General features: G+C 42.0%; 1 protein-coding gene and 1 long non-coding RNA gene across 17 annotated transcripts in view; one reads left to right on the top strand and one right to left on the bottom strand.

The window, feature by feature from the left end:
• Positions 1-15,147, top strand: part of Phf21a (PHD finger protein 21A) — a 205,518-nt gene that overhangs the window by 168,032 nt on the left and 22,339 nt on the right. For 13 of the 16 annotated variants that reach the window (XM_048359538.1, XM_048359532.1, XM_048359529.1 and 10 more), the window contains 2 exons: positions 1,370-1,459; positions 5,995-6,288. In XM_048359538.1, the coding sequence (XP_048215495.1) occupies positions 1,370-1,459; positions 5,995-6,288 (384 nt within the window). The remainder of the gene's footprint in view (positions 1-1,369; positions 1,460-5,994; positions 6,289-15,147) is intronic. The other 3 variants (XM_048359541.1, XM_048359544.1, XM_048359543.1) reach the window with 3 other exon arrangements.
• Positions 7,825-15,146, bottom strand: LOC125361240. The gene is made up of 3 exons (XR_007212919.1): positions 14,873-15,146; positions 14,826-14,834; positions 7,825-7,835 (listed from the first exon to the last, which is right to left on the bottom strand). It is a non-coding gene; the product is annotated as an uncharacterized LOC125361240 (long non-coding RNA).

Genomic DNA, 15,147 nt, shown 5'->3' with positions numbered 1-15,147 from the left:
TTATGCACTTGTAGACTATATCCAGTGTAGCTCCTGCTGGATTTCTCAGTTTCTATCACTCTCTCACATACCGAACTCCTGTGTGGGCCTGATGAGGAAGTATAGCATCCCTCGTGTCTGCTCAGTTGGTTACAGAGGCAGCTGGACACCAGGGACCACATTTAGTGCACTGTCTGTGGTCAGAATGTGACTTTGTTTGGGGAGGAAAATGTCCTTCACAGCAGTCCACATGATTTCATTTCTCTTTCCCTTCTTCCTGCCCACTGTCCTCCCTGTGGAACTTGGGTGTTTAAACTTTCTTGTGCTGTATTGCTGCTATGGGGAAAAGTGTCTGCTAAATTCTTTTAGCTCACTATGCCTTTCAACTGAAAGCAACCAGGACGTACTGGGAGTTGGCTGGGCCACAAGTTTAAAATGCATTAGTTGGGGAGGAAAAAGACAACAAAAACCTAAAAACTGGACCTTTTGGAGGAAATATTTGGACAAGTATTATTGATGAGATTTCTAGGATAAAGTCATTTAGCAATTGATATTTTTAGATAGTGAGGGGGAACTATACCAAAATTTGTATGTAAAATTAAAACTAGGAGCCCAGAGCTGGTGGCTCATGCCTGTAATCCTAGCTACTCAGGAGGCTGAGATCTGAGCATTATAATTTGAAGCCTGCCCTGGCAGGCAAATCTGTGAGACTCTTATCTCCAATTAACCACCAGAAAAGCAGAAGTGGCTCTGTTGGTCAAAGTGGTAGAGAGCTAGTCTTGAGGGAAAAAAAAAGCTCAGGGACGGTACCCAGCCTTAAGTTCAAGCCCCACAACTGACAAAAATAAAAAATTAATGCTAAGAGTTCTTGGTGGCTTTTAAATAATGAGAATGATGAGGAAAATAGAGAGCAACCAAGTAAAACTCCACCACTTACCCAGGAGAGGAGCCCTTAGAGAAGCAACCAGAGATCACTTAGCTGGATGCTAGAAGTTAGGATGAAGCTCTTACCTCAGGAAAAAGCCTGTCTGGCCAGGCAGCAAGTTCGATTTTACTTTGGATCCAGTTCTTATTTTTAAGATATGTAAGTGCATGCATTCTTGAATGTCGAGGAAATGGTGTAAGATTGCTGAGCCTGCTATGTTCTCCATGTGTTGTGTAAGAAAACAGAAGTGTGGCGGGTTCCTTTTACAAGGTAAAAGTGCAGGTAGGAAAGCAAAAAGTTTTTTTAGTTCAGCATTAGTTTAGATGGTCAACTCTGCAGAGAAAGCTTGTAGGAAATATTGTTTGATCCAGAAAATAGAAAGTGAAAATACTTTAAGAATGTCTAGCTTTGATATCAAACCATGACCTTTGTTCCTCTGGTTTATTTATCTTTCCCATTTTTTAGCAGGTTCAGGCAACACCTCCTCAGCCCATCAAAGTACCACAGTTTATACCCCCTCCTAGACTCACTCCACGTCCAAACTTTCTTCCACAGGTAAGTGAACCAGTGAGAAGTCCGATGATCGGATAGGTATGACAGAACACCTCCTGAGCCCTTTCTTAGCAGCCTGTAAGCAAGTTTATTGATTTCTTTGTATTCAGATTGCACTTAACTAAAAATTGCCCCTGCCAGTTTCTTTGCTTTGAAGAAGCTGATGTCATGGCTTGTTAGCTATGACCCAGTGCAGGTAACAAGGTGGACTGAGGGAAGGGAAAACTCCCCAAATTAGAAGCAATGAAGAGCTGGGCACTGTTGGCTCATGCCTGTTATTCTAGCCAACCACTTTTGGAAGCCACCCTGGGCAGGAAAATCTGTGAGATTCTTACCTCCGTTTAACCACCAAAAAGCTGGAAGGAGAGCTGTGGCTCAGATGGTAGAGCACTAACCTTGAGCACAAAAGCTGAAGGACAGTGCCTGGACCCTGAGTTCAACCCCAGGACTGGCACTAAAAAAAAAAAAAAAAAAAAAAAAAAAAAGCCAATTAAGATACTACATTAATAATGTGCTAGAAACATGCTTGGCATTAGGAAAAGAGCCCAATTATGACTGTGTATTAGAAAAGGAAGCCACACCAAGGGGACCAATGCAGAGTCTCACTTACAAGGTTGGGAAAAGGATATCACTGGATCTCTACCCAAGCCCAGCCACACTGCTTGCTCATCTTCTCCTGAGAGTGCTCTTCCATTCATGAGATGGACCCTCATCCTTCTCAAGGCAATGGTCTGGGCCTTGAGAATTGTTGACTTGCCTGGGACAAAGGCTGAGGACTAATGGAGGCCGAGAGAAGAGAAAGGAGTTTTGTGATAGCAGCATAAGTGATTTACAAATTGCCTCTGAGAAGAGATTGGACAGTACTAACATGAAATAAGGTGATTTAGTCATTGATCAGTCTTTAATAATAGATACCTTCTGAACAAACACTATTCAGAGCACTGTTTTTAAGATCTTTGTCATCAGAGGTCTTCAGAGACATTTTAGGCAATGACAGAGCTGATGAAAGGGAATACAGAGGGAAAGGAGAGCCATGTGGGAAGAACGCCCAGCCCATTCATTCCTCAAGGTTTTTTTTTGCAGAAGGTGATAATTCAATCTGAGATGGAAATCTTTATCAAATTAGCCTGACAAAGTTTTGCAAGAAGAATGGAAGTGTCTTAGGCAGAAGGCAGGGCAAGCAAGTATGCATGCCTAGAGTGGAGAACTGCATGGAAGTTCAAGGAAGCAAGGAGACTTGCAGTGGCAGAGCAGAGGACCAGCAGACTGGCCTGGGCTAGACTAGAGCTGAGGCTGTGGATTGCAGCCTGTGCAGAAACCTAGGCCTTATCCTAGCAGTCTTAGGTGTCTATTAAAGAATTTGTAAGCCAACTGGGCACTGGTGGCTCACACCACCAGCTACTCCAGAAGCTGAGATCTGAGGATCACAGTTCAAAGCCAGCCAGGGCAGGAAAGTCTGTGAGACTCTTATCTCCAATTAATTCACAGAAAAATCTGGAAGCAGCACTGTGGCTCAAGTGGTAGAGAGCTAGTCTTGAGCAAAAGAAGCTCAGGCGCCCAGGTCCAGAGTTCAAGCCACAGGGCGGGCGGGGGGGGAGCGGGAGAGGGAAACGAGACTTGTAAGCAAATACTTGACATGATTAGACTTCAGAAAACTTTCTTGGCACTGTGCAAGGAGTAGATTAGAGATGGTCAATACTGTTGGTAGGAAGAACAGTTAGAACACTGTCAGTGATAATAGCTGATGTTTAGAGAACCTCGCTGTATACAAAGTCCTGTGCTAGGTACCCTATGTGGGTTGTCTATTCTAATTCTCGGAATAGCCTCATGTAAGTAGGCATTGCTCTTTTTATCTTTTCTTTTTTCAGAATGGAGTGGGTCATAACCTCTTAGTAAGCTGTGAAATCATTTCAGTGTGTTGGTAGCCCATGCTTTGCATTCTATTTCATGCTTTTTGTTTATAGAAATATAAATATATGCCCATATGTAACTGATAACAATGTAAAAGTGTATGTCCTTCCATTAAGTGCCCAGCACGAAGTCATTTTAATAAGTTAAGCTAAACTTTTAAATTCACACGACTATGACAGGCCACGTTTAGCTGCAGTCTACTTGGAAATGATAGAGTGCAAAAACCACAGCTTGCCAAGCTATATAGCATCAGACTCTATTCTTAAATGTGAGTTCCTAGAGTAGCTGTCCTTTCCTGTGATACCTCAGGATCAAGAACTGAAATATGATGTTGTTGTTGTTGTTGCTGTTGTCGTTGTTATTGTTGTGCCAGTACTGAGGTTTTAAACTCAGGGCCTGGATGCTGTCCCTTAGCTTTTTCACTCAAAGCTGACACTGCCACTAGCTCTACTTTCAGCTTTTTGGTGGTTAATTGGATCTCAGATCTCAGCCCCTTGTGTAACTAGGATTACAGATGTGAGCCACTGGCATTTGGCTAAAACTTGAGGTCTTTATTCAAGATGGTGGAGAGCTACTCCAACGTAGAAACCTTGTGTTCACACGAACCAGTTTATCACATGACATTTCCATAGTTATGTCATTCAGTACCCCACAATGGGTATGCTCAAGTTAAAAGTCACCCTTCTAGGAAAGCCAAAGTAATGTGTTCTGAACATATTTATAGTCACATACCTACATTCTGTTCAGTGACTTCTTAATGATTCAGCTGGAAGAGTTTTTTTCATCTGTGTGCCGAGTTACTTTCTCACAGTTACTGGGCTTTTGAAAGAACAGATGTAGTGAGATGCCTGAGAGCTGCACTCTCATGCAGAAAAGGAAGGGAATTTACTCACAGAGTAAACTTCAAAATTTCAAACCATGGGGCTGGGAATGTGGCTTAGTGGTAGACAACTTAACTAGCATGCATGAAGCCCTGGGATGTATTCCTTAGCACCACATAAACAGAAGAAGTGGGAAGTGGCGCTGTGGCTCAAGTGGTAGAGTGCTAGCCTTGAGCAAAGGGAAGCCAGGGACAGTGCTCAGGCCCTGAGTTCAAGGCCCAAGACTGATGGGAAAAAAATCAAACCACTGTCTTAGAAAGATGAGGTATGTTGCCTGAGGTAACATGCTTTCTAAGTGTTCGACCAGGATTTGTACCGGAATAAAGCTGACTTCATACTTTTAGACACAAATTTGGCCTTCTATACTGAAGTTTGAACTCAGAGCTTTGCTTGCTGCCGAGCCACAGTTCCAACCCTCTTCTGCACTCAGTTCCTGCCTGGTCGGTACATGTCTAGACTGTGAGCCTCCTATTTTAGGCTTTGTACAGTAGTTGTAGTAATAGTCAGTACTACACCATACTCAGCTTCTCCCATTGAGATGGAGTCTCATGGACTATTTTTGCTTGTGCCGCCCTAGAACCTCAGTCCTCCCTACATCAGTGTCCCACATAGCTAGAGTGACAGGCATGTGCCACCCTGTCCAGCTACTGGTTAAGAAGGGATCTCATAAACTCTCCTGCCTGGGCTGCCTTGAGCTATGATCCTCCCATTCTTAGCCTCTTAAGTAGCTAGGATTTCAGTCATGAGCCACCAACTGGGCATTATGGGTTTTAAGTCACTGTTTCAGAGGGCCATAAGTAAGCTAGGGTAGTAACAGTGAAGAGGAAAAGAAGAGGATAGATTTGGAAGGTATTGAGGAAGTATAAATAGAGAAGAAATAGACAATAATGATTCTGAAGCCAGGTATGGTGGTCTGCTCCTGAAATCTCAGTATTCATGAGGCTGAGGCAGGTGATAAGGAGTTAGGCTAGCCTAGGCCACATATTAAGGCCAACCTGGGCTATATAGACACACTGTCTCTCCTTCCCTTCAAGAAATGATTTTGAAGTTTTATCAAGAAATGGCCATTTTTGGAGGTGATTAAAGGAAGAACAGAGAGTTAGAGCAAGAAATTGATACATGGGAGACATAATGATTTTGAATGCCTCATGAGAGGTGCAACTAGTAATGTCTAGTTTAATATGAATCTTCACTTCAGGAAGTGTCTCTGATCCAAAGGTAAAAGCGAAAGCTACAGCACAGAGATGGGAAGTAAGGCCACAGGCTGGCCAAGACCTTCTAGGAAGAGTAAAGACACTGGGAAGAAGAGAAGTTCCAGAACATAGTCCTGAGAAATACAGATGTTTAGCAGAGAAGTGAGCCCACAAAGGAGACTGAAGGAGCAGTCAAGAGGGCCAGAGATATAGGGGAACTGAAGCTCTGGATAAACAGATATCCATCCGGCAGCCTTCTTTTTAAACTGGGCACAAGTTCTGGGTGGGACCAGTCTCTGGGTCAGGCCTCTGACCCCAGCCTGAAGAGGCTAGCCTGGCACAGGAGAGGAACTGAGGGTTTAGAATCAGAAGTACCACCTTCTAGGGTAGCATTTGCATACTCTAAGGAATGGATGAGTCTTTTGTAAGATACATGCTGAGATCTGTAAGTACCATGTCACATATTTGGTGTGGAAGATTTGGCATGGCTTAGACTTATAGAATTTGAGAAGTTTCTTTAAGTAATACAATAATTATTCTCTTTCCCCCATAGGTTCGACCCAAGCCTGTGGCTCAGAATAACATTCCTATCGCCCCAGCACCTCCTCCCATGCTTGCAGCTCCTCAACTTATCCAGAGGCCTGTCATGCTGACCAAGTTTACCCCCACCACCCTCCCCACATCCCAGAATTCCATCCACCCTGTCCGTGTCGTCAATGGGCAGACCGCAACCATAGCCAAAACGTTCCCCATGGCCCAGCTCACCAGCATTGTGATAGCTACTCCAGGGACCAGACTCGCTGGACCTCAAACTGTACAGCTTAGCAAGCCAAGCCTTGAAAAACAGGTACGGGCAAAGTATGCACCTGCTGCGGGCAGTAGCCGTGCCCTGAAGCAATGGCTGCTGAGCTGTCTCTCAGTGCACCTTTTCAAGGGCTCTTCATCTAAGCACCTTTGTCAATATCCTGCTGCTTATTGTACGTTGTTCCGTCCACATGCAAAAGAGGCCATGCTTACTGAAGAAAGTTGGATTGCTTTTTCACCATTCATTCCCCTTACAGATGGGCTTCAGATTCTTGTATGAGTGAGCTCCCCCTGCTGGCTCTGATGCAGAAATTCACAGAAGGGATCGGCTGCCTCGTGAGGAAGCACAGATGTAGTAAACAGAAAACGCCATATTAGTTTCAGCCCAATAAGAATCCAGATGAGAACATGATTGTGAAAGTAAGGACGACTAAACTCATCAGAGAAAGGATCTCACTTTAAATATTTTTCTCTATTATTGCTGGTAGTGTGGACCCAAGCAAACTAATTAGAATTTCCAAAAATCATCCCCTTAACTCTGGAAGAAGCAGGTATTTTAGCTTAAATATTGAAATTTTTCAGTTATGTTTTCCCAAGTCAACTTTATCTCAAATTAGTGAGACTAGAAATAACAGCACTTTCATAAAACCTTGAAGGTCTTTGGACAGCTCTCTAAAAATCAAATCAAGTCATGGATTTATAGATAATCATTTTATCTATTTGAAAAAAAAGACCAGTAATGAGAAGGAAAATTTTTGCAAAGAAAGGCATCCTCTTTTTAGACAGTTGCCTTAAAAAGTCATTGACCTATTTCTGATTGCTCAGGCCTGACCTCTCATTCCTGTGAAAATAGCCTCTGGGAATCCTTATTGTCCAGTTCTGGATGGCAGACCAAGTTGCCAAGAGGGTAGTGACATGGTGGGGACCAAAAGCTTCTTAATGGGGGTTGGGAATATGGCCTAGTGGTAGAGTGCTAGCCTCGCATATATGAAGTCCTGGGTTCAATTCCTCAGTACCACATATATAGGCCAGAAGTGGCACTGTGGTTCAAGTGGTAGAGTGCTAGCCTTGAGCAAAAAGAAGCCAGGGACAGTGCTCAGGCCATGAGTTCAAGCCCCAGGACTGGCAAAAAAAAAAAAAAAAAGCTTCTTAATGTCCTAGCATCCATCCTTGAACAGAGGAGCCTTGGGCACATACAGCACCAGGCCTCGAACCTGGGCAGCTCACCACATAGCAGACCTTGTGCTTAGAAAAGAAACTGCCAAAATCTTGTTTTCAAGAAACATAGGAAAGAGCCCGGCCAAGTGCTGGTAGCTCACACTATAATCCTAGCTATTCTGGTGGTAAAGATCTGAGGATTGAGGTTCCAGGCCAGCCTGGGTAGACAGATGTGCAATACTCTTATCTCTAGTTAACCAGTAAAAAGCCAGAACTGGAGGCATGGCTCAAAGTAGTAGAGTACTAGCCCTGAACAGAAAAATCTGAGCACTCAAGGCTCTGAGTTCAAGCCCCAGTACCAGCACAAAAGAAAAAAAGGAAGAAAGGAAAGCACTTATTACTGTTCAAACAGGTAGGGAACCACAGAAAGTGCTCTTAGGAATATTTAGAAATCAACTATGTAACATATTTTAGATCAGCATTTTTTAGACCTACTGGTAGCAGACCTTTATATTAATATATTGAAAGTCAAATTCTCAATTGTAGGTTTGGGGGAACAAGTTTAGAAGACCCCCTCTACTGTGCTGGCTCTCAGAGAACCCCTGAGGAACATCAGTGCTCCACAAAGTTATGTTTGCACTGTACTATAGTCTTTTTTTAAAATTCTTATTATAAAGGTGATATACAGAGTCTACTATAGTCTTAAGTGTGCAATAACACCATTACATCTAAAACATGTTTGTACCTTAGTTTAAAAATACTTGGCTGCTTGGAAGAAAAAGAAAACCAGGCACTGGTGGCTCACACCTGTAATACTAGCAACTCAGAAAGCTGAGAGCTGAGGATTATGGTTCAAAGCCAGCCAGGGGCAGGAACGCCCATGCTTCTCTTGTCTCCAGTTAATCACCAGAAAACCAGAAGTGGCTCTGTAGCTCTAAGTGATAGAGCACTAGCCTTGAATGAAAAAGCGAAGGGACATCCCAGGCTCTGAGTTCAAGACCTATAACCAACAGAAAAGAAAAGAAAGAAACACTGCTGTCTTCAGTAAGTGGTGATCTCTTTTGCTAGTGGAGGGTCTTGCCTTGACAGTGATGGCTACTAACAGTTGCAGTGATGGGTCTGAAGGTAGGGATGACTGTGGCAATTTCCTTAAGACAACAATGAAGTTGGCTGTATCTGCTGACTTCTTTCTATGAAAGATATTGTGTCATGTGATGCCATTTGATAGTATAATAGAATCCACGATAGAACTTCTTCAGAGCTGGAATCTTTTCAATTGCTTCACACACACACACACACACACACAGCTGGAATCTTTTCAATTGCTTCACACACACACACACACACACACACACACACACACACACACACACCCTCTTTATCACCAAAGTATATTTAATCTAAATGTTTTGTAGTCATTTTGACAATGTCCCTAGCATCTTTGCTGGGGGATTCCATCTTAAGAAAACACTTTTTTTTTCCTCCTCTCTAAGAAGTAGCTCTTTATCACAAGACTGCACCTTCAGGCTCCACTTCTAACTCTAGCCCTCTTCCTATTCCCACCACTTCTGCGATAACTTCCTTCACTAAGATCTCAAAGCTATGTATAAAGGTTGCAATCCTACCGAAGTTCTGTTATTGATGTTTTGCCTCCTCCCATGAATCTCCAGTGTTCTTAACATCTAGAATGGTGAGGTCTTTCCAAAAGGTTTTTATTCACTTTGTCCAGGTCCATCAGGGGACTCCTGATGTATGGCAACTGTAGCTTATGCAGTGTATTGGTCCCTCCCTGCTCCATAGGCTGCAGGACAGGTGCTGGGTCAGCAGGCATAAAAACAACACGGAGGTCTTTGCAGGAGGCAATCAGAGCTCTGGGGTGAGCAGGAGCACTGTCACTGAGCAGCAGTTACATGGAAAGGAATCATTTAGCCTTTATAGTAGATCTTACTAGTCACTGGACTAGTCACTAGTCACTGGACTAAAGATCCTCAGGAACCACCCTGTAGACAGATCTGAGGATCGTGGTTTGAAGCCGGCCTGGGCCAGAAATTACAGCAGACTCTTATCTCCAATTAACCTGCAAAGAGCAGGATGTGGGCAAGTGAAGACTTTGAAAAGGATTGAGCCTTGGGCTGGGGATATAGCCTAGTGGCAAGAGTGCCTGCCTCGGATACACGAGGCCCTAGGTTCGATTCCCCAGCACCACATATACAGAAAACGGCCAGAAGCGGCGCTGTGACTCAAGTGGCAGAGCGCTAGCCTTGAGCGGGAAGAAGCCAGAGACAGTGCTCAGGCCCTGAGTCCAAGGCCCAGGACTGGCCAAAAAAAAAAAAAAAAAAAGAAAAGGATTGATCCTTAATTCTTCCTTAGTGGTTTTTGAGTTGTTGGGTTTTTTGTTCTTGTTTTTGTTTATTTGGGGTGTGTGTGTGTGTGTGTGTGTGTGTGTGTGTGTATGCGCGCGCGCGCGCCAATCCCAAGGCTTGAATTTGGGATCTAGGTACTGTCCTCCAGCTTCTTTTGCTCAAAGTTGATTCTCTACCACTTGAGCCAGAGCTTCATTTCTGGCTTTTTAGGTTAGTTTTCTGGAGATAAGTGTCTCACAGACTTTTCTGCTCTATCTGTCTTTGAACCAAGATCCTCAGATCACAGCATCCTGAGTAGTTAGGATTATAGGCCTTAATGATTTTACAGACCTGATAAGCTGGGCTGGGAATATGGCCTAGTGGTAGTATGCTTGCTCAGCACCACATATATAGAAAAAGCCGGAAATGGCGCTGTGGCTCAAGTGGGAGAGTGCTATCCTTGAGCAAAAAGAAGCCAGGGACAGTTCTCAGGCCCTGAATCCAAGCCCAGGACTGGCCAAAAAAAAATATATATATATATATATATGTGATAAGTTATGTGATCTAGTGCTTTGGGTTTTGGTGATGATTTTGATTACTGCTTCAATCAGTATTTGTTATAAGTCAGTATAGATTTTTCTTCCTCCTCTTGGATCAGTTTCAATAATGTGTTACTTGGCATTTTTTCCATTTCTCCTGTTTTTGAGTTTGTTAGTAAATTAATTATTCTCTGAAAACCCTTTTTCTGCTACTGTGCCCCTATTTTCATTTTTTAATTTTAGTTATTATAGTTATTGTATCTTCCTTTTTTTTTCTTAGTCTAAATGATATAAATTTTGTTGACTTTTTTTCTTCAAGGTTGGTTTTGTAGATTCTGTTGTTCTTCTGTATTTCATTTAACTCTAGTCTTCATGATTTTCTTCCTTCTGCTAGTTTTGGGCTTTGGGTTTGGTTCCTTTTTTTTTTTTTTTTTTTTTTTTTTTTGGTTGTAGGGCTTGAACTTAGGGCTTGCTGCATACTGCCTCTGAGCTTTTCACTCAAGGTAATGCTTGTACCATTTTGAGCCACAGTGCCACTTCTGTTTTTCTGGTGGTTAATTGTCAATAAGGGTCTCATGGACTTGCCTGCCTTAGAAGGCTTTGAACCGCAATCCTCAGATCTCAGTCTTTTAGTAGCTAGGATTACAGGCATAAGCCACTTGGGCCTGTCTTGGGTTCAGTTCTTGTTTTTTTTTTAATTCATAAACTATTAGGTTAGGTTAGTGACTTGAAATCTTTGGTTATGAAGACTTACTGGTATCTACAAATGTCTACCTTTGCTTGCACTTACTGTAGCACCCAAGTGTTTGTGTGTGATATTTTTGTTTGCATTCTTCGCAAAGTATTTTCAAATGTTCTTAGTGATTTCTTCTTTGACCCATTGATTATGTCTGTTTTGCTTAATTTCCACTGCTTGTGGGTTTTCTCATTTTCCTTCTGTTACTGATTTCTACATTCTGTAGACTTTTTGTATGATATCAGGGCTTTTTTTTAAAGTTCATTATTTGTTTAATATCCTAAAAAAAAGATTTATCTTAACTACTATTCTTTGTGCACTTGGGAAAAATGTATATCCTAATACTGCATGTAGTGCTCCTTAGATGTCTGTTAGGTCTAATTGGTTTATAGTGCTGCTTATTAATCTCCTATCTGCATGTTATTCCTACTATATAAAGTAGGGCCTTGAAATCATCCTTTATTGTGAAGCAGTCTATTTCCCTCCTTAAATCTGCCAGTATGTGCTTCATAGGTTTGGGAACTTGGTTGTTAGGTACACATATGCTATAATCGTTGTACCTTCTTTCCACATTGACTCTTTTGTTCCTCTGTTGTTTCTTGTTATAGATTTTTACTTGTAGTCAGTTTTGTCTGATATTCATCCCTACATCTTCTTAGTTACTTTTGGGCGAACAGTCTTTCCACTCTTTCACTTTCAATGCTTTTGCACTTCTCATTCTAAATGAGCTTTAGGAGACAAAGTTGTTGGATTATGTATTTTGTCCATTCTACTGTTCCCTGTTTTGTTTTGTTTTTTTTGCCAGTTCTGAGGCTTGAACCTAGGGCCTGAGCACTGTTCCTGGCTTCTTTTTGCTCCAGGCTAGCACTCTGCCACTTGAGCCACAGCGCCACTTTTGGCTTTTTCTATATATGTGGTGCTGAGGAATCGAACTCAGGGCTTCATGTATGCAAGACAAGCACTCTACCACTAGGCCATATTCCCAGCCCTGTTCCCTATCTTATAGTGGTGAGTTTAATTTGCTAAGCTTTGAAGTGATTCTTGAGGGAAGGACTTAGCCCATTTTAGCTGTTTATAACATATCTTATTTATTCCCCCACACAATTTTTTAAATTTTTTTCTAGTATACTGTTGTCATGTCTGAATTTCCTTTTCCATTTATATATTTCTTAAATTATTTTCATAACGGTCACTGAGGGTCACCCTTAATATTCATATTGCTGGATACCGGTGGCTTATACCTGTAATCCTAGCTATCTCAGGAGGCTAAAATCTGAGGATCACAGTTCAAAGCCAGCCAAGGCAGAAAAGTCCATGAAACTCTTATCTCCAATAAACTACTCAAGAAAAGCTGGAAATGGTGCTATGGCTCAAGTGGAAGAGTGCTAGCCTAGCCTAGAGCACAAAAAAAGGCTCAGGGATAGTGCCTAGGCCCTGAGTTCAATCCCCAGGCCTGGCCAAAAAAAAAAAAAAGTTAACAGTGTGACATCAGTAACATTAAGAAACTGTTCCCGAACAGCTCTGTTCCTTATCCTCATTTGTCATTGCAAGTTGCATCTTTATTTGTTGTATGCCTACTACTATAGATTTAAGATTATTGTTTCGTGTCTTTTGTATAGGAAACACAATGAACAGTTGCAAATCAAAACCGCCATACTATTGCCTCTTATATTTGCCTGCATAATTGCCTTTCCTGGAGTTCTTATTTCTTCATATGGCTTCAAGTTACTAATATCTTTTATTTTTGCATGAAGGACTCCTTTTAGTAATTCTTTGAAGACAGGCACATGGGTACTTCATGTCCTCAGCCTTTGTTTATCTGAGGATATCTTTATTTCTACCTCATGATTGAAGAATAGTTTGTGCAGGTTATAGAATTCCATTATTTTATGTTGTTTTGTTTTTCTCATCTCTTGGAAGATGCTGTTCTCCTTCATTCTGGTCTGCAGCATAGCAGGCTGCTTTTGACTCCGAGTTCCTCACTAGTGTGCAGTCAAACAATTGACTGGGCTGAAGCTAAGTAGTTTACTTTCAGGCTCGGTTGTACGGATCAAAGCAAGCCTAGATCCCTTGCTTGCTGGCTGTGGGCAAGAGGCTTATTATTAGTTCCTTACCACTTCAGTCTCTCATAGTGCTGCTAAAAATGGAGCATGTGGTGGGCTAGGAATAAGGCTTAGTGGTAGAGTGCTAGCCTTGAGCAAAATGAAGTTCAGGGACAGTGCCCAGGCCCTGAGTGCAAGCCCCAGGACTGACAAAAGAAAAAGAAAAAAGAGCACATAGCTTCTCCCAGAAAAAAGAGACCCGTATGAGAAAGGTTACCCACCCCCCTAGTGTTTAAGGATTGTTTTATGTTTATCTGTTGGGATTTAGAGCCCTCAGCTAGGGAGATGGGCTGGTAGGTCCTCTCCAGAATCCTTACCACCAAGTACTTCCTCCCCATTAGGCTGCTGTTCCCCACAGCCATGGGATAGAACAGCAAACTCTCATGGTTGACCTTCTTGATGCTCTATCCTGCAGTCAATGAGACTTGAAAATACGCTTTCTGAGTATTCAGAGCCTTTAAAATGTCACTGTGAACTGCCCTCTCATTAGAGGCTTGTTTTGTGGAGAAACTGTATTCTTTTTACTTAAGTTAAAGACTTGCAAAGGAAGCAGGAGAGAGGAAAGAGAAATGTGAATAATTTTCCTGATAGAGCCTATTGCTCATTCAAGATCAAAGCTCTTTACTGAATATCTGCAAGGATTGGGTACTATGCTAGAGACAAAGGGTAAACAAACAAAAACCAGGAGATATGTGAAACAGTCCCCATTCTCAAGTGAGGTATAGTATAGAGGGAGACATATGACAGGACTCCATGAGGGGGGCAAAAGCAACACGCATGCCCCAGAGCTGTGTTTGCTGAGCAGAGGGAGCCCATGAAAGCGGCTAGGAAGAAAAGTGAAGGTTTTGTCATTATGTTCGTTTTTCAGGTCCTGTAAAACATTTCGCAGCACTAGGATTTTTTTATGACTTTTCATGCCCATTTAGTAGTTGATTCTTACACTTGTTTCTGCGCATCAGTAATCACATAATCTCATTTAATTACTTAGGTTCGCATGTGCAAAGGTTATACACGAAATTATCAGTTTAAAAAAAAGTAAAATTAGATTTGTATTTATATTTGTATATCCTTGGTTTTAAAATCATTTCTGGGGCTGGGAATATGGCCTAGTGGCAAGAGTGCTTGCCTCATATACATGAAGCCCTGGGTTCAATTCCCCAGCACCACATATATAGAAAACGGCCAAAAGTGGCCCTGTGGATCAAGTGGAAGAGTGCTAGCCTTGAGCAAAAAGAAGCCAGGGACAGTGCTCAGGCCCTGAGTCCAAGGCCCAGGACTGGCAAAAAAATAAAATAAAATAAAATCATTTCAGTATTTATAAAACTTCAGAAAATGATGTGGCCATTGGGTCATGGTGGAAATACTAACGCAAGCCCAGTCTACCAATATACTAGCTGCCATTTGTGTCTACAGATAGTACTGCAACTAGTGTGTGAGGTGTGTAAGTGGGTACTTCTACAAGGGTTAGAGAGATTCAGGACTTCAGCCTCTTGTAAGATAGCTCTTTTTTTTCTTTTGGCAGTCTCATCTCTCTTCTCACAATATATATATAGGCAGATTTTTAAATATCCCAAGTATGGGTAAATCTACAGTCCCTCTAACAGTATGACTGGAGCTAATCTGAAGCAAAGCATGTGAATAAGATGTGTATTACATTGTCTGGATATTAAGCATGCTATTGATTAGAGCTTGGCCTATATAACAGCAATGTGCTTGCTTCTGGCTCACTACCCTGTGTGCTGGAGTGCACTACACAGAAAGGAATTGTACTGCGGATTTCTTTTTGTATAATTTATAGACTGTTGTCATGTTTAGGTTCCTCTTTACTTGTTATGCCATCTAATATCTCCAGCAGGGGCCTTACATTTCACTCCCTCCCGCCAAGAAAATGCATGATACAAACTCTTCTTACATGTTCCGCATCAGAGTATATTCTTTTCTTTCTTCATGATCATAATTCAACCACTGTTTGCTTTCATTCTTTTAATAAAAAGTGAGTTCTGAATTTTCATTTAATTTTTCTCT

The sequence above is a fragment of the Perognathus longimembris genome, chromosome 13 (assembly GCF_023159225.1).
Source record: "Perognathus longimembris pacificus isolate PPM17 chromosome 13, ASM2315922v1, whole genome shotgun sequence".
In the NCBI taxonomy this organism is placed as follows: domain Eukaryota; kingdom Metazoa; phylum Chordata; class Mammalia; order Rodentia; family Heteromyidae; genus Perognathus; species Perognathus longimembris.
Note: the sequence above shows the minus strand (reverse complement) of the source record. Positions and strands in the feature narration are given on the sequence as shown.